We start from the raw sequence: 26,501 nt of genomic DNA, 5'->3' as shown, positions 1-26,501 counted from the left end.
GTTTCGTTCATGGGGGGGGGGGGAGGGCGTCGCTGGCTGGGCCAGCATTTATTGCCCATCCCTAATTGCCTTTGAGAAGGGGATGGTGAGTTGCCTTCTGGAATCGTTGCAATCCATCTGGCATAGTTGCAAAACATCAAACATTTGCTAGGGTTTTCAGACGGAGATGTTTCTTTATTCTGAAGAGGTTTTCAATGGGTTCAGCAATTATGGATACAAAGGATGGTGGCGTTCTCCGAAAGGTCTTCCACCAGTATTTCTACTTTTAATAACGTGAGCAGCATGGGATGCTACACTGAGGAAGCAAGTGGTTGGTTCTTTGATCATGACCACTCCTGCATGCAATAATGGTTTTAAGGCCAAATACCACATGAATGTTAATTCAGTCCAAGTCCATTCTGTTCATAGAGTATCATAGAATTTACAGTGCAGAAGGAGGCCATTTTGGCCCATCGAGTCTGCACCGGCCCTTGGAAAGAGCACCCTACCTAAGCCCACACCTCCAGCCAATCCCCGTAACCCGTAATCCAGTAACCCCACCAAACCTTTTTTGGACACTAAAGGCAATTTAGCGTGGCCAATCCACCTAACCTGCACATCTTTGGACTGTGGGGGGAAACCGGAGCACCCAGAGGAAACCCACGCAGACACGGGGAGAACATGCAGACGCCGCACAGACAGCGACCCAAACCGGGAATCGAACCCGGGACCCTGGAGCTGTGAAGCAACTGCGCTAACCACTGTGCCCCCCCCCCAATGAATGCCATGCTGACACGAGGAGCCCAGTTGCCTGAAACGATAACATTTTCAATGGGTTGTGCTGGAGGGGAGCCTGTCACACAATTGTAGGTGACAATTTTGTTGTGTACCCAGAGTTGTGATGTGCAGCTCTTCCCCAAATCATAGGTGATGGAGCTGGCCCAATGTGGGAAACAGATGTGACTTTTTATTTTGGAGCCTGAGAATCAGGCAGTTAGGATCTGCTCTTCGGTTTATACCTTGGCATGGATTTTGGAGCTTTTCCTATTGGGACTTAGAATGAAATTAAGCATTCCTATCTTTTTAAACTGCCCCATCATTCCCATCTGTCAAAGCATTTCTGCTTTTTTGGCTGATGCTGCATCACATCTTTCATTAAGCCAGGGCTGTGAACCAAAGATAATATTTAGCTGCTTGGATGGAATATGATACTATATGACTCTAAATTGGATTGCTGTATACTCATTGCAGTTGAATATTGGACTCATTTCTCTCCAGCAAAACTCAGTTCTTTAAAGTTCTTCTTGGGTAGAACAAGCCTCTCAGAGCACCTAGTACTGGGTGGAAATGGTGAGTAGCGATGAGGGGGAAAACAAATGGGATTTAGGAGGGAATTTTAAAAAAAATAATTGATGGGATGTGGGCTTTGCTGGCAAGGCCAATACTTATTGGCCACCCCTACCCCTAATTGCCCTTGAGAAGGTGGTGCACCGCTGGTATAGGTGCAGCCCTGGTGCTGTTAGGAAGCAAGTTCCAGGATATTAACCCAGTGACGGCGAAGGGACGCCCGATATATTTACAAGTCAGGATGGTGGATGGCTTGGAGGGAAACCTCCAGGTAGTGGTTTTCCCATTTGTCTGCAGCCCTTGTACTTCTAGATGGTAGTGATTGTGGGTTTGGAAGGTGCTGTCTAAGGAGCCTTGGTGAGTTCCTGCAGTGCATCTTGTTGATGGTTCACACTGCTGCTACTGCATCAGTGGTGGAGGGTGCGAATGTTTACGGGAAGGGGTGCCAATGAAGCGGCTGCTTTGTCCCAGATGGTGTTGAGATTTTTGAGTGTTGTTGGAGCTGCACTAATCCAGGCAAGTAGAGAGTGTTCCATCACACTCCTGACTTGTGTTTTGTAGATGGTGGACAGGCTTTGCGGGTGTCAGGAGGTGAGTTACTCGCTGCAGGATTCCTAGCCTCTGACTTGCTCATGTAGCCACAGTATTTATATGGGTCGTCCATTCAATCTCTGGTCAATGGTAACCCCAGGTTGTTGATAGGGGTGATTCGGCAATGGTAATGCCATTGAATGTCAAGGGACGATGGTTACATTTTCTCTTGTTGGAGATGCCAACATTTAAGAAGCATTTAGATGAACACTTGAAACGCTATAGCATACTAGGCTATGGACCAAATACTGGGAAATGGGATTAGAACAGATCGGGGCTTGATGGTCATCACAGACACAATGGGCTGAAGGGCCTCTTTTTGTGCTGTAAAACTCTATGGGGGGGATTTTCCGTGGTGTGTTTGTCAGCGGCGGGTGGTAGGCCACTATTGGGCGGTGGCAGGATCTCCTGGTCCTCCCACGGTCAGTGGGATTTCTGATTGACCCACCTCCTGCAGCCGGGAAACCTGTGGAGGTGGTTCGTCATCGTCGGAACCGGGAAGATCCTGCTGGCAAGAACGGCCGGAAAATCCTTTCCTGTGACTGGAAGACAAAAGGACACTGCGGATGCTGGATTCTGAAATAAAAACAGCAAATACTGGGCAATCTCAGAGAGAGAAGGAGGCCAACGTTTCGTATTAGGGTGACTCTTTCTCCTCCTCCAGCGCGATATTCATACTAGCAGAGCACAGGTTACAACTCAGTGTGAAACTATTTCAAACTTAAATTAAACATCAGAACACTTGTAGTATTTCACCGGTTTAGCATGAATTGTTGTTGAGGAGCAAAAGTGGCTTAATTTAAAATATTTCTGGACGCATCAATAGATATTGCCGGGCGGCACGGTAGCACAGTGGCTGGCACTGTTGCTTCACAGCTCCAGGGTCCCAGGTTCGGTTCCCAGCTTGGGTCACTGTCTGTGCGGAGTCTGCACGTTCTCCCCGTGTCTGCGTGGGTTTCCTCCGGGTGCTCCCGTGTCCTCCCACAGTCTGAAGGTGTGAGGGTTAGGGAGATTGGTCATGCTAAATTGCCCCGTAGTGTCCAAACGTTAGGTGGGGTTGCTGGGTTACAGGGATAGGGTGGAGATGTTGGCTTAGGTAGGGTGCTCTTTCAGGGGACGGTGTAGGCACGATGGGCCGAATGAGCTCCTTCTGCACTATTAATTCTATATGATTCTTTGTCTTCTCCTTTGCAGTTAACAGCCAGTAAAGAACAGCTCCAGCAGTTTGCCGTTGCCCTGACAAGGGCAATAAGATTCTTCCAAAGGCGGTTGGAATGGCTGACCAGCGGGAGCAAACAGCTCTTTGGCGTAATACAGGAACGGCGCATCGTGATCGTCTTAGACTTTGCCCCGATGTCGCAAAGTCTATTCAGCCTTTCCCTTGACGCTCTTTGCCTGGTTCTCCAGGAGCAGGTGGCATTGATCGGGAAGGTTAATCTTATCAGGTGAGGAAAATGTCATTGAATCAGCCCGTTTTGTTCTTTCCCGAGATTCTGCACTGAAGACCTTTTTCAGTGTTTTATGATTGATGGCAGATTTTGCAATGACATGAATGACAAGCAATGACCTTGAATCTTGTAATTGAAATGAAATGAAATGAAAATCGCTTATTGTCACGAGTAGGCTTCAATGAAGTTACTGTGAAAAGCCCCTAGTCGCCACATTCCGGCGCCTGTCCGGGGAGGCTGCTACGGGAATCGAACCGTGCTGCTGGCCTGCTTGGTCTGCTTTAAAAGCCAGCGATTTAGCCGAGTGAGCTAAACCAGCCCCTAATTGAATATACAACGGGCGCGATTCTCTGCTCCCCACGGCGGGTGGGAGAATCGTGGGAGGGCCGGGCGAATCACGACACGCCGCCCTGGCACCCCCCCGTGATTCTCCCACCCCCCCCCCCAAAATGGCGTGCTGCGGAATCGCCGCTCGCCGTTTTTCACGGTGACCGACGATTCTCCGGCCCGGATGGGCCGAGCAGACTGACGAACCCGACCGGTTCACGCGGTGCCAACCACACCTGGTCGCTGCCGGCGTGAACATCGCATGACAGGTAAGTGTGGGGCCTGTGGGGGGGCGGAGGGAGGATCGAGCACCACGGGCGTGCTCAGGAGGTCACTGGCCCACTTTCGATGCCCACCAATCGTCGGGCCGACGTCTCTAAGAGACGCACTCTTTCAACTCCGCTGCCCGCAAGATCAAGCAGCCATGTCTTGCGGGGCAGCGGAGGGGAAGACGGCAACCGCGCATGCGCGGGTTGGAGCCGGCCAACCTGCGCATGCGCGGATGACGTCACTTAGGCGCCGCCGGCCACGTCATTCTCTGCGCGCCACTTTGACGCAATCGTCAAGGCCCGGCAGCCAAGTTTCTCGCAACGCCGCTCCTAGCATCCCGGGGGGGGGGGGGGGGGGGGGGGGGGGGAGAATAGGGGGTGAGGAGTGGCCTCCGACGCCGGAGTGAAACACTCCGGGTTTCACTCCGGCGTCGGCACTCAGTCTCCCTTTGGGAGAATCGGGCCCACAATATTTTTCCACATAGGAGGTGATTGCTATTCCTTATTAGGAAAACAATATCACTGATAGTGGGATCGGTTTCTGCCCAATTTAGCTGTGACTAATTGGAATTTCATATATTATTACCTGTATATTAAGAAAATGGCAAAATAATTAAATCAGTGGGTTAGGCTGGAATGTTGGGTGCAATTCTATTTAGCGAAGGTGGGGGATGGACTTGGGTGTGAGTGTGGGGGAAGGGGTGTTAAAGCCATGAACAATGGCAGTGTGTGGGGAACAAGTTCCGGTTTGTTGTTTTGCATTTGACAGTGCATTGGGACACGAGCAGAAACTCCCTTTGAATGTGGAAGGTGAAATATTTAAATATGTAAAATTGCAACTAACTGACAATTTAACTCTTCGTTCTGGTTTTATCAGTGATGCATGGATTTCCCCAGCAGTGTGGCAGGATGCACAAAATGAGAACAGAGCAGCAAGTTGTTGGTCGCTGAGACTGACATGCAGGAAAGCAATTAAAGGGTGGAATTCACTCATCTGAGACTATGTCCAGTGGTGGGGGCAGGGACGTAGGGTGTGTTTCCCCCTACGCTGGCGGGATACCGTGCCATATCCTCCGACCAAGACCTTATTAATTATGCAACCTTGTGTTTTGCGCTGTACTCTGTGGCGGGGCTGGCATGATGGCACTATCGTATCTGGGTGCCATAGTGAAAAGACATCCACCGGCGAATAAAGAAGATGGACCTCCTTTAAAAGAAGATGGATCTCCAGAGGTTCACTACGGCTAGAAGATGAACCCTCCTCGATGACTCTGAATCCAGAAGATCTACATGTAGATGCTCCCCCCACCCACTGTTGCGGTGTTCCGGGGTCCAGGGTCCCTGGCAGCTTCCACCCCGAATTCTGGTGGCAGCCCCAGACATTGCTCAGGTGTGTCCGACTTCAGCACGCCACATTGCCCCAAACGTGTATTTTCCCGCTGCTGTAATGGAAAATTGGGATTGTGGGGAAAGATACCAGTCAGGTCATCATCTGCATCCCATTAGTGAGCTGCAAATCAGTTTCATGCCGGCGTCCAGTGGCTTTCCTGACCCACCGTGGCGGGCACCAGTGGCACATCCTACAGGAATTTCAAGCCGGTGTGAAACTGATTTCTGGATTCCCGTTGAATTCTCCAGCCCTGCCCCCACCCGCCATCAAACCTGCCGCACGGTCATGGGAGAATTCCGCCCAGCGAAAACAACAGCTTCAGCTATGCCTATAGAAAAAGTTTGTACTCTCAGTACTTGTCTCAGCACTTGCCCCTGCTTCACAAGACAGGAACAATGTCTTGGAACTCATTTGACTTGCATTGGGATCTTACTTACCTTGGTCTGAACTGATCTGCTGTCTGTCTTTGCTGCAGAATTATTGAGCAGCTTAGGCAGCCATTACTATATAACGACCTCGGAAGGGGGACCAGCAACACCAAGAGCAGGAGCAGCAACAACAGCTGTCTTAATTCTCCATGGCCACATGCCACTCCGCAGGACAAGGTGGGGCACTGGTTTGAAGCTCGAAGGAGGTGAGGCCCTTCAAACATGACCGGCACACAAAGGATCACCTTCCTCAATTTAGCTGAGCAACAATGCTTCAGGAGACTCTTGTGGCAGCCCGTGTTGATATCTGCAGCCTTTTGGAACAGGAGAGCCCTCCAAGAGAGCCTGGTGGAGAGCTGCCAGTGGCCATCAATGTCATCAGAGCCCTGACTTTTTTTTCACCCTCATTTCCTTCCAGCCATCAGCTGGGGGAGACCTGCAGGACCTCGCAATCGGCGAGGTATGAAGTCCACCTCCCAATGTTTGCCAAGGCCGCCCATCATGTGCCCTTTGACACTGATGAGACCAGTTAGATTTGGAGTTAGACTCCAAGTTGCAGTAGGTGTTGGATTTGCTGCAGCTTCCGGGGATCATCGACTGCCCACAAGTGGCAATCGATGCACCCTCTGATCATTGCGCGGTGTTCAGCAACTGGAAGGGATTCCACTCCTTCCATGTCTGGATTGCCTGTGACCTCTAAGTTTATCACGCGTGTCGCCACATTATAGGAAGGATGTGATTGCACTGGAGGGGGTGCAGAGTCGATTCACCAGGATGTTGCCTGGAATGGAGCATTTAAGTTATGAAGAGAGGTTGGATAGGTTTGGGTTGTGTTCGCTGGAGCCAAGAAGACTGAGGGGCGACCTGACTAAGGTGTACAAGATTATGAGGGACAAGGACACGATGGATAGGGAGAAGCTTTTTCCCTTAGTTGAAGGGTCATTTATGAGGGGACACAAGTTCAAGGTGAGGGGCAGGAGGTTTAGGGGGATTTGAGGAAAAACATTTTTTACACAGAGGGTGATGATGGTCTGGAATGCACTTCCTGGGCGGGTGGTAGAGGCGGATTGCCTCACATCCTTTAAAAAGTTGCCTGGATGAGCACTTGGCACGTCTTAACATTGAGACTATGGGCCAAGTGCTGGCAATCGGGATTAGGAAGGTAAATCAGGTGTTTTTTATGTGTTGGTGCAGACTCAATGGGCCAAAGGGCTTCTTCTGTGCTGTATTATTCTGTGATTCTGTGTGTTCATGATTTCCTGGAAGCTGCCATGGTCCCCAGATCCTCTGCTAGGCAAGTCAATCCCAGGTGTTTGCAACTCCAAACAAACTGAGCAGGTGGCTCCTTGGAGACAAGAGCTAGCCTCAGAGGACCTGGTTGTTGACAAATGTCAGGATCCCTGCCAGCAATGCCGAGGAGCGATGCAATAGGAGCCACATCACCATAAATGCAATCATTGAGCAAGCCATTGACTTTCTGAAAATGAGATTCGGATACCTCGAAAGGTTTGAAGACCCCCCCCCCCCCTCCACAGTAGGTCTCAGCAAGGGTCTCCAGAATGGTGGTCTTCCATTGCTTCTTGCATAACAGGGAGGGATGGAGGAGGAAGGAGCTGGAGATCACTCATCATCTTCCGAGGAGGAGGAGAAGCTGGAGGAAGAGGAGCGTAATGTGGCCAAAGCAACTGTAATAGCATTTCTGGTTGACAGAAGCATGTGTCAGGCTCACACAGGCAGGCTACAGATAGCCAACAAGTCTAAAGGTAGATGGAAGTGTAACCCAGAATGCTCTGGGTTTCCACTACTCCCAACACAAAATATTCCCACAGCCATAAATCACAACCACACAGACTGCACAGCCTCCACTCTGGGTCTGTCACTCAGGTGTTCATTACAAAATCAACATATTGCAATGTAGGTGACACAGCATATAAAAAAACTTTCCTCATTTCCTTTTCGCAACCAAGCAACATTTAGTTGGGTCACAAACAGCTGAGTGAATCTCCTTGTGCAACTAAGAACTCTTCCTCTCCCACTTCCTATTGCTTCTTCATGGCAATAGTAACCCTGTGGTTTCAGCAGAGTTAGGCAGGTTGCTCATCGCTCTGACAAATGAGGCCCGTATGGAGGACGTCCTCTGACTATGGAGCCCCCCAAAAGACTGTCCAATCTGCACCTGTGCAAAGGCGGACTTGGTTTTATTTGAAGGAGGCAAAGTTTGGGCCATGTAATCTAGCAACATTTGACTGTAAGTAGTATCAACAGGAAGGAAGTTACGATATGGAGGCTGCGTGGAGCAAAAGCAGAACTACGAACAGGGGTGAAGGGTGAAGGCCCAGGTCCAGACACAAAGAGACAGCATGAAAGACAGAAAGAGGAACACACCGAATTCCTGTGAGGAAAAGAAGAAAACCAATTTTGGGACGAGGTTAGATTTTCTGTTTGGCAGAAAAGGAACCAGGAGCTCTTGGAGACATTATGCGAGCTAAAAATGATCTAATATCTGGGAAGGGGTGAGAATGGCTTGGAAATGCTAAAGAACTGGGTGTCTTCCCAGAGTGACCAAGCTACGAATCGGAGTGTTATGGGTTTGTGGGTTAAAAAGGAACTCAAGAAAGATGCATCATCAGGATTGTCATGTCTCAAGGGGGAGAATGTTTGCTGATGATAATTGCACCCGTGTTGTTGGAGACGCCTGACCTATCAAGCATGAATAAAGAATGGCATACTGTAGAACTATAAAAAGTGGAATCCTGTTGGTAATTTCTTCATCTGGGGGTCATTCAGTACCCTTTGTTATTTTGATTTATGGTTCCCCCATGGGGATTGTCAGATCTAATTGAATGCAGAACAGGCTCTAGTGGCAAAATGGCCTTCTCCTGTTCTTAGGTTCCTCTGATTCTACAATAATGAACATATTGCAACGTCTAAACAATATGAAGATGATTAGCTTATTTGAAATTGATGGGGCGTTGGAGTCAGAACATTTATACGGCACTGCATCCTTTCACAGAATCAGAATTGTTATGGTGTAGAAGGAGGCCATTCAACCCATTGTGTCAGCACTGGATCTTCAAATGAGCATTCTGACTTAATGCCACCTTCCTACCTTTTTTCTGTACCCCTAACATTGTTTCTATTCAAATGATCATCGAACGACCTCTTGAATGCCTTGATTGAACCTGCTGCCACCACACTTCCAGGCCGCGCAGTCCGGACCTGAACCACTCACTGTGTGAAAAAGGTTTTCTCATATCACAATTGTTTCTTTTGCAAATCACTTTAGATCTATACCCTTTTGTTCTTGATCCTTTAACGAACGGGAACAGTTTCTCCCGATCTACTCTGTCCAGCCCCCTCATGATTTTGAACATTGCTACCGAACACCCTCTTATCCTTCTCTCTAAGGAGAACAATCCCAACTTTCCAATCTATCCTCATTACTGAAGTTTCTCCTCCCTGGGACCATTCTTGTAAACCTCTTCTGCACTCTCTCCAATGTGTTCAGATCCTTCCTATTGTGTGACACCCAGAACGGTACACAATATTCCAGCTGAGGTCTAACTAGTGTCTTGTATAATTTTAGTAATAACTTGCTTTCTCTTGTACTTTATGCCCCTAATAATAAAGCCCAGCATGCTATCTGCTTTATTAACTGCTCTCTCTACCTGTCCTGCCACCTTCAATGATTTATGCACTTATACAGACACATCCCCCTGCTCCTGCACCCTTTTCATAATTTTATCCTATATTTTATATTGTCTCTCCATGTTCCTCCTATCAAAATGCATCACCTCACACTTTTCTGCATTGAACTTCATCTGCCACCTATCTGCCCACTTCACCAACTTGTCTATGTCCTTTTGAAGTTCTACACTGTCCTCTTCACAGTTTACAATACTTCCAAGTTTTGTGTCAACCGCACCCATTGAAATTGTCCCCTGCACCCCAAGATCCATTGTCATTAATATATATCAGGAAAAGCAAGGGTCCCGATACAAACTTTCCTCCAGCCCGAAAAACATCCATTGACCATTACTTTCAGCTTCCTATTACTCAATCAATTCATCTCCAAGGGAGCCCAGCTGGGACTTCTGTCGGTGAATCTGCCAAATGCTTCGCTAAATTGGTGAACCCAGGGATTTTATCCAAACCCATTAATTAACTTGTTAAGTAGTGAAATCATTTTTGCACTGTATTCATTGAAGAAAAGTTGCAAACTGGGCTAGTGAAAGGAAACCAGTTATATTTTTCAACTTTTCTTATGATTTCAGCTTAATTCCAAATATGCCAGTTCCTCTAGGAAAGATTACTATATACCTCAGATCAGGGGCGAAATTCTCCGACCCCACGCAGGGTCGGAGAATCGCCCGAGGCCGCCGAAATTCCGCCCCCGCTGTGGCAGAAATTCTCCGCCACCCGGGAATTGGTGGGGGCGGGAATCACCTCACGCCGATCGGCGAGCCCCCTGCGGCGATTCTCCGTCCCGCGATGGGCCGAAGTCCCGCCACTGGGAGGCCTCTCCTGCCGCCGAGGTTTGAACCACCTCTGGTGGCGGCGGGATCGGCGGCGCAAGCGGACCCCCAGGGTCCTGGGGGGGGGGGGCGCGGGTCGATCGGACCCCAGGGGGTGCCCCCACGGTGGCCAGGCCCGCGATCAGATCCCACCGATCGGCGGGCGGGCCAGTGCCGTGGGGGCACTCTTTTTCTTCCGCCGCCACCACGGCCTCCACCATGGTGGAGGCGGAAGAGAATCCCCCAGTGCGCATGCGCTGGTGGTGACGTCAGTGGCAGCTCACCACCGGCGCATGCGCGAACCGGCGAAGGCCTTTCGGCCAGCCCCGGCGCCGGGCGTCAAAGGCCGCTGGTGCCGGTTTTGGTGCCAGTCGGCGTGGTGCCAACCGCTCCGGTGCGGGCCTAGCCCCCAAAGGTTTGGAGAATTCCGCATCTTTGGCGAGGCCAAATGCCGGAGTGGTTGGTGCCACTCCCCTACGCCGGGACCCCCCGCCCCGCCGGGTAGGGGAGAATCCCGCCCCTAATCTCCAAGTCCCCATTAAGATTAATTCTTCCATTTCCTTAGGGCTGCAGTGTGCATTAACTTGGAATGATCACTGTAGAGTTACACTGGAATCTACTTTTGCACATGAACCTGAGATGCATGATGCTGAATTTATATTTTTCAAATGACCTGCATTCATTAATCTGAAAAACAATAAGGAATTATTCGGCCAATCACACAAATAAACTGCAGTATTTAAATTAAACACTCTAGAAAACTGGGCAGTATACTTGACTCCTGGGACTAAGTGCCCGCCCCATCGTGAACGCCGTCGCATTTCACGATGGCACGAACAGGTCCCGGGCACATGCGCAGATGGGGCAGTTCATTCCTACACATGCGCAGTTGGGCTGCACCATCCTGCGCATGCGCGGGAAACTTCTTATGCGCACCGGCCCCTCACCAACATGGTGCCGGTGTTCTGGGACTGCCGCGGAAGGAGGTAGGCCCGGTGGGGGAGAGGCTGGCCCGCTGATTGGTGGGCCCCGATCGCGGGCCGGACCCCATCGGAGGCCATCCCCGGTGAAAGAGCACCCCTCCCCCCCAACACAGGCCACCCCCCTGATGAGACCATCAATTCACGCGACACGTGATTAGATGTGATTTGTGGTTTTAATCGTCTTACAACAGAGCCTGCCTGTGACGAGATGAACTCCAGATGAACTGGCAGGCAGGCTCTCAGCATCAACCTTCATACATCCGGTTAAGGGGAGGAGCCATGGGTGGAGCCATGGGTGGAGCCCAGTACAAGCTCCTCATCTCCCCCTATGGGTAGAGCCGTGCAACTACACGTGATCCAATACAATATACAGGCTCAACACATGTTGTACAATACAGTGTGGATTATTAGTATTTATAATTCACCACACCCCCCAGCGTTCCCGCACAGTTTCCGCCGGCAGCGACCAGGGGTGGACGGCGCCGGCGGGAACCTGTCGCATCGGAGCTGCCGCTCGGCCCATCCGGGCCGGAGAATTACCACTCGCCGTTTTGCCACTCCGGCACGATTCGCACGGTGCTGGTTTCGGTGGTGTGGGAGAATTACGCATGGTGGTCAGGGCGGCGTGGCGCGATTCGCGCGACGCTGGTTTTGGGGGTGTGGGAGAATCGCGTGCGGGGGCCGGGGTGGTGTGGCGCAATTCGCGCGGCGTCCTGGCGATTCTCCCACCCGGCGTTGGGCGGGGAGAATACCGCCCACTGTCTCTGCAGTAATTTAGAAATGGCTCTTTCTGAAGATAACCAGACAGTGTGTAATCTCCATGTTCTTGCAAAAGAAAATCTTTTACGCTGCAGTTATAAAGTGGGTAAACCAATGCAAATAAAGTATCCAGATTCAGATGTATGTTAGTTCATTTGAATCACAAAATTGATTTTTAAAAAAAATGGAAAAGTGGTGTGCATTTTCAGTTAATAGAACTGTGATAATAAACTTCCAGTACCAATGCAGAAATTGTATCTAATGAGTTCATGTTCCAATGCTGAGAATTCATGCTTCCAACTGCAGTTAATGCTATTTGTACACGGATTTCTAAACTTGTATTTATAAAAAGGCAATACAGAAAACATCTAATCACTGGCTCCTTTGATAACACTTGTGAAACAGAGTGGATTAATCACCTGCACTCCTAGAGTGGCATCTTTGAAAATTACCCTCTGACAAAATAAGGTTTGAGTCCAACCATTTCCAAAACACAGGCCTTGCTAAAGCGATGTATTTTGCAGCAATGAATGGCTACCAAATGTGTAGGCAAAATGGAAAATGAAGTCTGCTGGCGAGGGTGAGTTTGGTAACAAGGGAAGTCCAAAAACGGTGTGGAATTATACAGTCCATCACTCCTAGTAAGATCACAAATCGCTGCATATTGTTTTTCTTAAAAAAAATAAATTTAGAGTATCCAATTCATTTTTTCCAATTAAGGGGCAACTTAGCGTGGCCAATCCATCTCCCTGCATATCTTTGGGTTGTGGGCGCAAAACCCGCGCAAACACAGGGAGAATGTGCAAACTCTACACAGACAGTGACCCAGAGCCAAGATTGAACTCTAACCATGCGCCAGCGTGCTGCACGCGCTGCATATCGTTTGCGTAGAATGTTTTCCGTGAGGAGAATAAGACCACTCGGCCCAACTAGTCTACGCCAGTGTTTACACCCCACTCCAGTCTCTTTCGACCCTCATCCACCTAATACCTTCAACATATCTATTCCATACCCCCTCATGCGTATCCTCTTAAATGTAGCTCTGCTATTCTCCTCAACCACTCTGTGTTTTGGCAAATTCCACATTCTAACTACTTTCTGGGTAAAGAAGCTTCCTCCTGAGCTCCCGATTGGATTGATAGTGAATTTTATTCTCATAACACCTACTTTTGGATTCTACAATGCCTTGCAATTATTTGGGCTCTTTACTGGAGTTTTCAGGAAAAACAGAAACAAATGGGGCGGTACGGGAGTACAGTGGTTAGGACTGTTGCTTCACTGCGCCAGGGACCCGGGTTCGATTCCCATATTGGGTCACCGTCTGTGCGGAGTCTGCACATTCTCCCCGTGTCTGCGTGGGTTTCCTCTGGGTGCTCCGGTTCGATGTGCAGGTTAGGAGGATCGGTCACTCAAAGAGAATGCAATTTCAAGAAGGAATTAGATATAGCTCTTGGGGCGAAAGGATCAAGGAATTTGGGGGGGGCGGGTGTGGAGGTGGGATCAGGGTATTGGACTTGATAATCAGCCATGATCATAATGAATGATGGATCAGGCTTGAATGGCCTTCTCCTGCTTCTGCTTTCTATGTTGCTATGAATAGTTAAAACTCCATTTTGTATTCACACTCTTGAATATTTGAAGAGTTATTTCTATGATTTGAGAACTACAGTGTAGACATTAAAATCTGTCAGCCAGGGCAGCACGGTGGCACAGTGGTTAGCATTGCTGCCTACGGCGCTGAGGACCCGGGTTCGAATCCCGGCCTTGGGTCACTGTCGTGAGGAATTTGCACATTCTCCCTGTGTCTGCGTGGGTTTCACCCCCGCAACCCAAAAAATGTGCCCAGTAGGTGGATTGGCCATGCTAAATTGCCCCTTAATTGGAAAAAATAATTGGGTACTCTAAAATAAAAAAAATCTGTCAGCCAATTGTGTTCTTATTTCCCCGCATTTATGTTTTAAAAAAAATGATGCAGCCAGTTCCAATGAAAAGAAAAAATGATCTTCTGGCTATGTTAGTGACAATCATTCCACATCAAGGAGCATTTCCCGTAAGCTGACAAAGTTTGATTTATGCGGCTTCTTTTACACCGTTTAGATACGAGATCAGCCACTGCAGCATCACTTATAAATGTGTCAAAATCCTGAAAATAATATTGTGTTAGAGATATGATTCAGCATCACTGTTCATTTCTTTATCTCCGACAAGTCAATCGATAAACGGATACTAAACAAAGGTGGCTGAGGAATAGGAAACAGAGACTTATGGTGAATGGCTGTCTTTCAGACTGAGGGGAAATACACTGTGGAATTTTCACAAGCTACTGTGGTAACACAGCTGCTGCTCTGAGAATTGATGATGTGACTAGGGGGTAGAAGGCACGTTTTCAAAATCTTGCACCTGATCCAAAATTTGGAAGTGTAGTAAATGTGGAAGAAGATAGCAACAGATTTCAATGGTGTCTTCGACGGGCTGGTGAAATGGATGAACAAATGGCAGCTGAAATTTATTGCAGAAAAGTGTGGGTGATATATTTCGGTACGATAGGTTCCTTGGTGTTTAAAAAGCACAAACACAAATTTAAACACCAGTTCATATTTCCACATGGGTTCACCACAGTGAGTATAGCCCCCTCTGAGTATCATTGCTGCTGGAGTGTTTGGGGGTGTTTCTGGTTTGCTTTTTGCTTTTGTTTTCAGGATTTAAAAAAATCATTATATCATGTTTGTTAAGCTGTAATTATATTTGTTGATGCCTGTTTGTTGTGGTTGGTGTGGTAGGAAGAATAGGGAGATAAATGTATGTAAAATGGTCCAAAAGAGTGAAGGGGACATATTGGGGGCGATTCTCCCAAATGGAGCCCAAGTGTTCACGATGGCGCGAAACGGGCACGGGGACGACCGATTCAGCATGGCGCTGGAGCGGTTCACGCCGCTCCAGCCTCCCTTCCCGGCGCCAAATGGGCGCCGTGCCAACCCGCGCATGCGCAGTTGGGCCGCGCCAACCTGCGCAGCGGACTTCTTCAGCGTGCCGGCCCCGACTCAACATGGCGTCGGTGTTCAGGGGTTGGTGGCGCAGGAAAGTAGGCCCGGGGGAGGGAGAGGCTGGCCTGCCGATCGGTGGGCCCCGATCGCGGGCCAGACCCCCCCTCCCCCCCCCCCTCCCCCCCCCACACAGGCTGCCCCCCGACCGTTCGCGCCAAGTTCCCGCCGGCAGCAACCAGGGTGAACAGCGCCGGCAGGACTCTGTCGTAACCGCGCAGCCACTCGGCCCATCCGGGCTGGACAATCGGCAGCCCCACCGATTCCAGCGGCCCGCGGCTGGCACTGCGCCAACTGCGCCGGCACAGGGCTAAATCGCTGGCTTTGAAAGCAGATCAAGGCAGGCCAGCAGCACGGTTCGATTCCCATAACAGCCTCCCCGAACAGGCGCCGGAATGTGGTGACTAGGGGCTTTTCACAGTAATTTCATTTGAAGCCTACTTGTGACAATAAGCGATTTTCATTTAATTTCATTTCAAATGGCACAGATTTTCTGCACCTTGGAGAATCGCGCACTGGCGTCGGGGCGTCGTGGCGCGGTTGCGGCGATTCTCCGGCCCGGCGCGAGGCTCGGAAAATCGCCCCCATTGTGCATTCACCTTTGAAGGTGTCAGGAAAGGTTACCAAAGCAATTAATGAAACTTGTGTGATTCTGGGCTTTATAAATAGAGGCATCGATTTCAAAAACCTTCTCAAAGATAGGTAGGGATGGACAACAAACGATAATCTTTATTGTCACAGTAAGAAGTCTTACAACACCAGGTTAAAGCCCAATAGGTTTGTTTCAAACACTAGCTTTCGGAGCACTGCTCCTTCCTCAGGTGAAGGAGCAGTGCTCCGAAAGCTAGTGTTTGAAACAAACCTGTTGGACTTTAACCTGGTGTTGTAAGACTTCTTACTGTGCTCACCCCAGTCCAACGCTGGCATCTCCACTTTATTGTCACAGGTAGGCTTACATTAACACTGCAATGAAGTTACTGTGAAAAGCCCCGAGTCACTGTTGGCCGATCCCGTGATACACATATCCTGTGAAAGAATAAAACATGTAATACTACTTTGGCCCCAGCTGGAGATGTGTGTAATGCTGGGCACTCAGGTTTAGGTTTAGGCAGGCCATGGAGGCTTTGAAGAGGGTACAAAAGAGATTCCCTGGAATGGCTCCACTGATGAGGGATTACAGTTGACATGGATAGACTGGGGAAGCTGATGAATGTGTTTTAAAGTCATGAACAGTTCAGATAGGATAAATAAAGGTAAGCCAGTGGTGAAGAGGGCTCAAATTCGAGGGGAAATGCAGTCCCTGATAGGGTGATGAATACAGATTCAACAGTAGCCTTCAAAAGGAAACTGGATAAATAATTCAAGGGGAAAAAATTACAGGGAAAAGAGTACTGGGGAGTGGGACTAACTTCAAATGAACTAGTACAGAGCTTGATGGACTCTTTCTTTGCTGTTGTATTCTATAATTCTCTAAATATTGACGTCGAACACCCTCGGTATGAAAACAGCATCAACGCAAAGGGCAAGATTCCTGGGCCTCCCCATTTCACGATGGCACGAACAGGTCCCGGGCACATGCGCAGATGGGGCAGTTCATTCCTACACATGCGCAGTTGGGCTGCACCATCCTGCGCATGCGCGGGAAACTTCTTATGCGCACCGGCCCCTCACCAACATGGTGCCGGTGTTCTGGGACTGCCGCGGAAGGAGGTAGGCCCGGTGGGGGAGAGGCTGGCCCGCTGATTGGTGGGCCCCGATCGCGGGCCGGACCCCATCGGAGGCCATCCCCGGTGAAAGAGCACCCCTCCCCCCCAACACAGGCCACCCCCCTGATGAGACCATCAATTCACGCGACACGTGATTAGATGTGATTTGTGGTTTTAATCGTCTTACAACAGAGCCTGCCTGTGACGAGATGAACTCCAGATGAACTGGCAGGCAGGCTCTCAGCATCAACCTTCATACATCCGGTTAAGGGGAGGAGCCATGGGTGGAGCCATGGGTGGAGCCCAGTACAAGCTCCTCATCTCCCCCTATGGGTAGAGCCGTGCAACTACACGTGATCCAATACAATATACAGGCTCAACACATGTTGTACAATACAGTGTGGATTATTAGTATTTATAATTCACCACACCCCCCAGCGTTCCCGCACAGTTTCCGCCGGCAGCGACCAGGGGTGGACGGCGCCGGCGGGAACCTGTCGCATCGGAGCTGCCGCTCGGCCCATCCGGGCCGGAGAATTACCACTCGCCGTTTTGCCACTCCGGCACGATTCGCACGGTGCTGGTTTCGGTGGTGTGGGAGAATTACGCATGGTGGTCAGGGCGGCGTGGCGCGATTCGCGCGACGCTGGTTTTGGGGGTGTGGGAGAATCGCGTGCGGGGGCCGGGGTGGTGTGGCGCAATTCGCGCGGCGTCCTGGCGATTCTCCCACCCGGCGTTGGGCGGGGAGAATACCGCCCACTGTCTCTGCAGTAATTTAGAAATGGCTCTTTCTGAAGATAACCAGACAGTGTGTAATCTCCATGTTCTTGCAAAAGAAAATCTTTTACGCTGCAGTTATAAAGTGGGTAAACCAATGCAAATAAAGTATCCAGATTCAGATGTATGTTAGTTCATTTGAATCACAAAATTGATTTTTAAAAAAAATGGAAAAGTGGTGTGCATTTTCAGTTAATAGAACTGTGATAATAAACTTCCAGTACCAATGCAGAAATTGTATCTAATGAGTTCATGTTCCAATGCTGAGAATTCATGCTTCCAACTGCAGTTAATGCTATTTGTACACGGATTTCTAAACTTGTATTTATAAAAAGGCAATACAGAAAACATCTAATCACTGGCTCCTTTGATAACACTTGTGAAACAGAGTGGATTAATCACCTGCACTCCTAGAGTGGCATCTTTGAAAATTACCCTCTGACAAAATAAGGTTTGAGTCCAACCATTTCCAAAACACAGGCCTTGCTAAAGCGATGTATTTTGCAGCAATGAATGGCTACCAAATGTGTAGGCAAAATGGAAAATGAAGTCTGCTGGCGAGGGTGAGTTTGGTAACAAGGGAAGTCCAAAAACGGTGTGGAATTATACAGTCCATCACTCCTAGTAAGATCACAAATCGCTGCATATTGTTTTTCTTAAAAAAAATAAATTTAGAGTATCCAATTCATTTTTTCCAATTAAGGGGCAACTTAGCGTGGCCAATCCATCTCCCTGCATATCTTTGGGTTGTGGGCGCAAAACCCGCGCAAACACAGGGAGAATGTGCAAACTCTACACAGACAGTGACCCAGAGCCAAGATTGAACTCTAACCATGCGCCAGCGTGCTGCACGCGCTGCATATCGTTTGCGTAGAATGTTTTCCGTGAGGAGAATAAGACCACTCGGCCCAACTAGTCTACGCCAGTGTTTACACCCCACTCCAGTCTCTTTCGACCCTCATCCACCTAATACCTTCAACATATCTATTCCATACCCCCTCATGCGTATCCTCTTAAATGTAGCTCTGCTATTCTCCTCAACCACTCTGTGTTTTGGCAAATTCCACATTCTAACTACTTTCTGGGTAAAGAAGCTTCCTCCTGAGCTCCCGATTGGATTGATAGTGAATTTTATTCTCATAACACCTACTTTTGGATTCTACAATGCCTTGCAATTATTTGGGCTCTTTACTGGAGTTTTCAGGAAAAACAGAAACAAATGGGGCGGTACGGGAGTACAGTGGTTAGGACTGTTGCTTCACTGCGCCAGGGACCCGGGTTCGATTCCCATATTGGGTCACCGTCTGTGCGGAGTCTGCACATTCTCCCCGTGTCTGCGTGGGTTTCCTCTGGGTGCTCCGGTTCGATGTGCAGGTTAGGAGGATCGGTCACTCAAAGAGAATGCAATTTCAAGAAGGAATTAGATATAGCTCTTGGGGCGAAAGGATCAAGGAATTTGGGGGGGGGCGGGTGTGGAGGTGGGATCAGGGTATTGGACTTGATAATCAGCCATGATCATAATGAATGATGGATCAGGCTTGAATGGCCTTCTCCTGCTTCTGCTTTCTATGTTGCTATGAATAGTTAAAACTCCATTTTGTATTCACACTCTTGAATATTTGAAGAGTTATTTCTATGATTTGAGAACTACAGTGTAGACATTAAAATCTGTCAGCCAGGGCAGCACGGTGGCACAGTGGTTAGCATTGCTGCCTACGGCGCTGAGGACCCGGGTTCGAATCCCGGCCTTGGGTCACTGTCGTGAGGAATTTGCACATTCTCCCTGTGTCTGCGTGGGTTTCACCCCCGCAACCCAAAAAATGTGCCCAGTAGGTGGATTGGCCATGCTAAATTGCCCCTTAATTGGAAAAAATAATTGGGTACTCTAAAATAAAAAAAAATCTGTCAGCCAATTGTGTTCTTATTTCCCCGCATTTATGTTTTAAAAAAAATGATGCAGCCAGTTCCAATGAAAAGAAAAAATGATCTTCTGGCTATGTTAGTGACAATCATTCCACATCAAGGAGCATTTCCCGTAAGCTGACAAAGTTTGATTTATGCGGCTTCTTTTACACCGTTTAGATACGAGATCAGCCACTGCAGCATCACTTATAAATGTGTCAAAATCCTGAAAATAATATTGTGTTAGAGATATGATTCAGCATCACTGTTCATTTCTTTATCTCCGACAAGTCAATCGATAAACGGATACTAAACAAAGGTGGCTGAGGAATAGGAAACAGAGACTTATGGTGAATGGCTGTCTTTCAGACTGAGGGGAAATACACTGTGGAATTTTCACAAGCTACTGTGGTAACACAGCTGCTGCTCTGAGAATTGATGATGTGACTAGGGGGTAGAAGGCACGTTTTCAAAATCTTGCACCTGATCCAAAATTTGGAAGTGTAGTAAATGTGGAAGAAGATAGCAACAGATTTCAATGGTGTCTTCGACGGGCTGGTGAAATGGATGAACAAATGGCAGCTGAAATTTATTGCAGAAAAGTGTGGGTGATATATTTCGGTACGATAGGTTCCTTGGTGTTTAAAAAGCACAAACACAAATTTAAACACCAGTTCATATTTCCACATGGGTTCACCACAGTGAGTATAGCCCCCTCTGAGTATCATTGCTGCTGGAGTGTTTGGGGGTGTTTCTGGTTTGCTTTTTGCTTTTGTTTTCAGGATTTAAAAAAATCATTATATCATGTTTGTTAAGCTGTAATTATATTTGTTGATGCCTGTTTGTTGTGGTTGGTGTGGTAGGAAGAATAGGGAGATAAATGTATGTAAAATGGTCCAAAAGAGTGAAGGGGACATATTGGGGGCGATTCTCCCAAATGGAGCCCAAGTGTTCACGATGGCGCGAAACGGGCACGGGGACGACCGATTCAGCATGGCGCTGGAGCGGTTCACGCCGCTCCAGCCTCCCTTCCCGGCGCCAAATGGGCGCCGTGCCAACCCGCGCATGCGCAGTTGGGCCGCGCCAACCTGCGCAGCGGACTTCTTCAGCGTGCCGGCCCCGACTCAACATGGCGTCGGTGTTCAGGGGTTGGTGGCGCAGGAAAGTAGGCCCGGGGGAGGGAGAGGCTGGCCTGCCGATCGGTGGGCCCCGATCGCGGGCCAGACCCCCCCCCCCCCCCCCCCCCCCCCCCCCCCACACAGGCTGCCCCCCGACCGTTCGCGCCAAGTTCCCGCCGGCAGCAACCAGGGTGAACAGCGCCGGCAGGACTCTGTCGTAACCGCGCAGCCACTCGGCCCATCCGGGCTGGACAATCGGCAGCCCCACCGATTCCAGCGGCCCGCGGCTGGCACTGCGCCAACTGCGCCGGCACAGGGCTAAATCGCTGGCTTTGAAAGCAGATCAAGGCAGGCCAGCAGCACGGTTCGATTCCCATAACAGCCTCCCCGAACAGGCGCCGGAATGTGGTGACTAGGGGCTTTTCACAGTAATTTCATTTGAAGCCTACTTGTGACAATAAGCGATTTTCATTTAATTTCATTTCAAATGGCACAGATTTTCTGCACCTTGGAGAATCGCGCACTGGCGTCGGGGCGTCGTGGCGCGGTTGCGGCGATTCTCCGGCCCGGCGCGAGGCTCGGAAAATCGCCCCCATTGTGCATTCACCTTTGAAGGTGTCAGGAAAGGTTACCAAAGCAATTAATGAAACTTGTGTGATTCTGGGCTTTATAAATAGAGGCATCGATTTCAAAAACCTTCTCAAAGATAGGTAGGGATGGACAACAAACGATAATCTTTATTGTCACAGTAAGAAGTCTTACAACACCAGGTTAAAGCCCAATAGGTTTGTTTCAAACACTAGCTTTCGGAGCACTGCTCCTTCCTCAGGTGAAGGAGCAGTGCTCCGAAAGCTAGTGTTTGAAACAAACCTGTTGGACTTTAACCTGGTGTTGTAAGACTTCTTACTGTGCTCACCCCAGTCCAACGCTGGCATCTCCACTTTATTGTCACAGGTAGGCTTACATTAACACTGCAATGAAGTTACTGTGAAAAGCCCCGAGTCACTGTTGGCCGATCCCGTGATACACATATCCTGTGAAAGAATAAAACATGTAATACTACTTTGGCCCCAGCTGGAGATGTGTGTAATGCTGGGCACTCAGGTTTAGGTTTAGGCAGGCCATGGAGGCTTTGAAGAGGGTACAAAAGAGATTCCCTGGAATGGCTCCACTGATGAGGGATTACAGTTGACATGGATAGACTGGGGAAGCTGATGAATGTGTTTTAAAGTCATGAACAGTTCAGATAGGATAAATAAAGGTAAGCCAGTGGTGAAGAGGGCTCAAATTCGAGGGGAAATGCAGTCCCTGATAGGGTGATGAATACAGATTCAACAGTAGCCTTCAAAAGGAAACTGGATAAATAATTCAAGGGGAAAAAATTACAGGGAAAAGAGTACTGGGGAGTGGGACTAACTTCAAATGAACTAGTACAGAGCTTGATGGACTCTTTCTTTGCTGTTGTATTCTATAATTCTCTAAATATTGACGTCGAACACCCTCGGTATGAAAACAGCATCAACGCAAAGGGCAAGATTCCTGGGCCTCCCCCGCGGAATGTTTCCCGACAGCGGGAGGCAGTCTGCCATTGGCTGGCGGCAGGATCTTCTGGTCTCGCCATTGTCAGTGGGGTTCCCATTGAATCCCCCCCCCTTGCAGCAGCGAAACCTGTGGTGGGGGGTGTACTGGCGACAGAACCAGAAGCTCCCGCCAGTGCGAATGGCTGGAAAGTTCCAGGCATTGAGTATAGCTCCCTCTGTGTATCATTAGCGTAAGGGTGTTTACAGTGTATCTCTGGTTTGGTTTTTGATTTGGTTCAAGGATATTTTTGTTCTTATTATCATGTCTGTTAGGCATTCATTAAATTTGTTGATGCCTGTTTATTGTGGTTCAGCGTGATATGTTTTCTCCGTCGTGTCCTTTTGTTTACTATAGTGGAATAATAAGTCATTTGCGTTCAAATTACTTTGGTGCATTGAATTGTAAAGCAATGGCCTCTATGTTTCCAATTATATTGTGCCTTATCATGTCTTGGAAACACTCTGAAGTATTTTCCATGCAATAAATTGCTTTGAAAAACCTCGTGCTGAATTGTCTGCCCCCCCCCCCCCCCCCCCCCCCTCCAAACCAGCGGGATCGTCCAGTCCCACTGAAGGTGACTCCTGACGGTGGGATGGGCGTGCCATGCAGTACGTCACAGACACCGACGAGACCGGAAAATCCCACCAGTGACCAATGGCAAACCATTTCCGCTGGCGGAAAACCCGCCACAGGAAGGGCTGGAAAATGCTGCCCCTTACTGTTAAGTAGACATAGAGCAAGATCTCACACATAACAAGGAACCTGAATGAATTTGTTTGCGACAGGGATGTTGACGAGGTGGCTTCTTCTTTGAACAGTGCCATGGGATCTTTTATGTCCAGTTGAATGGGTGGCTCAAGCCTCAGTTCCAAGTGCAGACCCCGAGAATGTGGCACTCACTCAGCACTGCAATGCAGTGTCAGCCCAGCATATCTGCTCAATGACCCGGGGATGCATTTTATGGGGGGAATGGTGGACGGCTCATCTCCCGGCAGGAAAGTTGACCGGACGCCGACTCACTTCGTGCCAGCCGTAACATTCTACCCCTCCAATAAGGGGAGAAAGTTCCGCCCTCGGAAGATGCTGGCAACCCTGGCAGTGTCAGGAGTTCATTACTCCTGGGACAGCAACTAGTCCCAGAAAGAAGGTTCAATGGGCCCCGGAGTGGGCTGTGTCTGGGGTTTTCAGTGGGAAGGGTTTGGTTAGCTTTGGGGTGGGGGTGTGTATGGGGTGGTGGTTTTTGGAGTGTAGATGGGTCGGAAATAAGGGGGGGCTGCCCTCTGACGTGCAAAGTGCATCCCTCGAAGATAGTACCTTCCTTTCATTCCTGCCTTTTTAAAAACTTATTACAAAAATGGTCTGCCCACGTCTGCCCAACTGTACTATGGTGTGGGCAGAGCAAAACTGGGGTCAACTGGCTTGGTAACCAGCTCAGTTGAAGTTTGATTATTTATTTACATAAGGTGGGCGGGCTGCCGATTTTGGTGCCAGCCCACCTACCCCGTAATGCCAAATTCATAATGCCAAAGTACAAAGGGATCTGGGAGTGCTAGTCGAGGGTTCCCTAAAGGTAAACATGCAGGTTGAATCCGTGATTAAGAAAGCGAATGCTATGTTGTCATTTATCTCAAGAGGGTTGGAATATAAAAGCAGCGATGTGCTACTGAGCCTTTATAGTAAGAAGTCTTACAACACCAGGTTAAAGTCCAACAGGTTTGTTTCAAACACGAGCTTTCGGAGCACGGCTCCTTCTTCAGGTGAAGAAGGAGCCGTGCTCCGAAAGCTCGTGTTTGAAACAAACCTGTTGGACTTTAACCTGGTGTTGTAAGACTTCTTACTGTGCTCACCCCAGTCCAACGCCGGCATCTCCACATCGAGCCTTTATAAGGCTCTGGTTAGGCCCCATTTGGAGTACTGTGTCCAGTTTTGGGCCCCACATCTCAGGAAGGACATACTGGCACTGGAGCGTGTCCAGCGGAGATTCACACGGATGATCCCTGGAATGGCGGGTCTAGCATATGAGGAACGGCTGGCGTTCCTGGGATTGTATTCATTGGAGTTCAGAAGGTTAAGGGGAGATCTAATAGAAACTTACAAGATAATACATGGCTTAGAAAGGATGGACGCAAAGAAACTGTTTCCGTTAGGCGAGGAGTCGAGGACCTGTGGGCACAGCCTTAGAATTAGAGGGGGTAAATTCAAAACAGAAATGGGGAGACATTTCTTCAGCCAGAGAGTGGTGGGCCTGTGGAATTCATTGCCGCAGAGTGCAGTGGAGGCCGGGACGCTAAATGGCTTCAAGGCAGAGATAGATAAATTCTTGATGTCGCGAGGAATTAAGGGCTATGGGGAGAATGCTGGGAGGTGGAGTTGAAATGCCCATCAGCCATGATTGAATGGCGGAGTGGACTCGATGGGCCGAATGGCCTTACTTCCACTCCTATGTCTTATGGTCTTATGGTCTTATGGTCTTAATGGCGGTGAGAAGGAGGGTGGTCAGCTGGTCACCTGCCCTATTTTATTTGCCCCACTGCCCCCCCAACCCACCCGCCCACCAAAAATACACCTGATGGGGACACTTAAAAACCAGACCCTGAAGTGGGCTGAAACCCATAGGGCGCGATTCTCCCAAAACGGGAGAAATCGTAAGGCTGGCGTCAAACCCGGGCGGGTTTGACGCCAGCGCGCCCCTTCCCGACCGGGAACCGATTCTGGTCCCCGGTCGGGGCTAGCAGCCCGACGCCGTAGGCTCCGGCATCACGGGCTTAACGAATTTCGTTAAGCCCGCTTGCCGGAGTTAGCGCCGGCTGACGCGTCATATGACGTCAGCCGCGCATGCGCGGATTGGAAGACTCCAACCCGCGCATGCGCGGATGACGTCATCGCGTATTTGCGCGAAACCCGCGCATGCGCGGGCCGGGATGCCCCTCAGCCGCCCGCGAATGGATACTGCGGGGCGGCAGAAGGACAAATAGTGCGCGGGCATCGGGCCCGCTGCCCGTGATCGGTGCCCACCGATCGCGGGCCCATGGCACCCTTGGCATGGCCGTGGTACTGCCGTGCCAATCGGTGCCATGGTTATAAAAAGCGAGTTGTTCCCGCCGTTTTTACGAACGGCCAGATCAGGTCTGTTTGCCGTTCGTAAAAACAGCGTAAAGGGCTGGGACTTCGGCCCATCGAACAGCTGTGAATCGCTGCCGGCCGTAAAAAAACGGTGGCAGCGATTCGTGTCGGGAGTTCGGCGGGGGGGGGAGAATAGCGGGAGGGCGGGAAAAATGTCGGGAAGGCCCTCCCGCTATTCTCCGACCCGTCGTGGGGGTCGGAGAATTTCGCCCATAAACTTCTGATTGAGTTGTGAGCATGCTACTGTGGTGAATGTATTACAGTGTCCATTCACCATTGTATTACACTACATTACATTGTATTATGTTGGTGCCCTTGTGGGCTCCGCCCCCTCGGGGGAGGTATATAGATCTGCAGCCTGTAGGCGGCACTCAGTACAGAGCAGTCGCAGGCAGGCACAGTTCTAGCTGATTAAAACCACTGTTCACTTCAACTCTACGTCTCGTGTGAATTGACGGTCGCATCACCTACCAAATGAAAGATTTTTAAAAAATGTTAATTTAGAGTACCCAATTCATTTTTTTCCAATTAAGGGGCAATTTAGCTTGGCCAGTCCACCTAGCCTGCACATTTTTGGGTTGTGGGGGTGAAACCCACGCAAACACAGGGAGAATATACAAACTCCACACGGACATTAACCCAGAGCCGGGATCGAACCTGGGACCTCAGCACCGTGAGGCAGCAGGGCTAACCCACTGCGTCACCGTGCTGCCCTCCAAATGAAAGATTTAACAGGATGATATTTCTGTATGTTACATTGTTTGCTTTCATTTATGAATTCTTACTTGCTTTGCCCGAGATTAGAGTAACTGATATAATAATATTATAATAATAATCGCTTATTGTCACAAGTAGGCTTCAATTAAGTGAAAAGTCCCTAGTCGCCACATTCTGGCACCTGTTCGGGTACACAGAGGGAGAATTCAGAATATCCAAATTATCTAACAGCATGTCTTTCGGGACTTGTGGGTGGAAACCGGAGCACCCGGTGGAAACCCATGCAGACACAGGGAGAACGTGCAGACGCTGCACAGACAGTGACCTAAGCCATGAATCGAACCTTGCACCCTGGCGCTGTGAAGCAATAGTGCTAACTACTGTGCTACAGTTGTAATTTTTTAATTAGAACACACAGTGCAGAAGGAGGCCATTCGGCCCATCGGGTCTGTACCGACCCTATTCCCGTAACCCAGTAACCCCTCCTACCCTTTGTGGACA

General features: G+C 49.4%; 1 protein-coding gene across 1 annotated transcript in view; it reads left to right on the top strand.

Moving 5' to 3' along the window:
- The window catches only part of LOC119977805 (von Willebrand factor A domain-containing protein 3B-like), a 240,759-nt gene that overhangs the window by 20,840 nt on the left and 193,418 nt on the right, over positions 1–26,501 (top strand). Inside the window, 1 exon segment of the mRNA XM_038819030.1 lies at positions 3,112–3,362. Coding sequence (XP_038674958.1) covers positions 3,112–3,362 — 251 coding nt within the window.

The sequence above is a fragment of the Scyliorhinus canicula genome, chromosome 14, assembly GCF_902713615.1.
Source record: "Scyliorhinus canicula chromosome 14, sScyCan1.1, whole genome shotgun sequence".
Lineage (NCBI taxonomy): Eukaryota > Metazoa > Chordata > Chondrichthyes > Carcharhiniformes > Scyliorhinidae > Scyliorhinus > Scyliorhinus canicula.
This window is presented reverse-complemented; position numbering and strand designations above follow the sequence as displayed.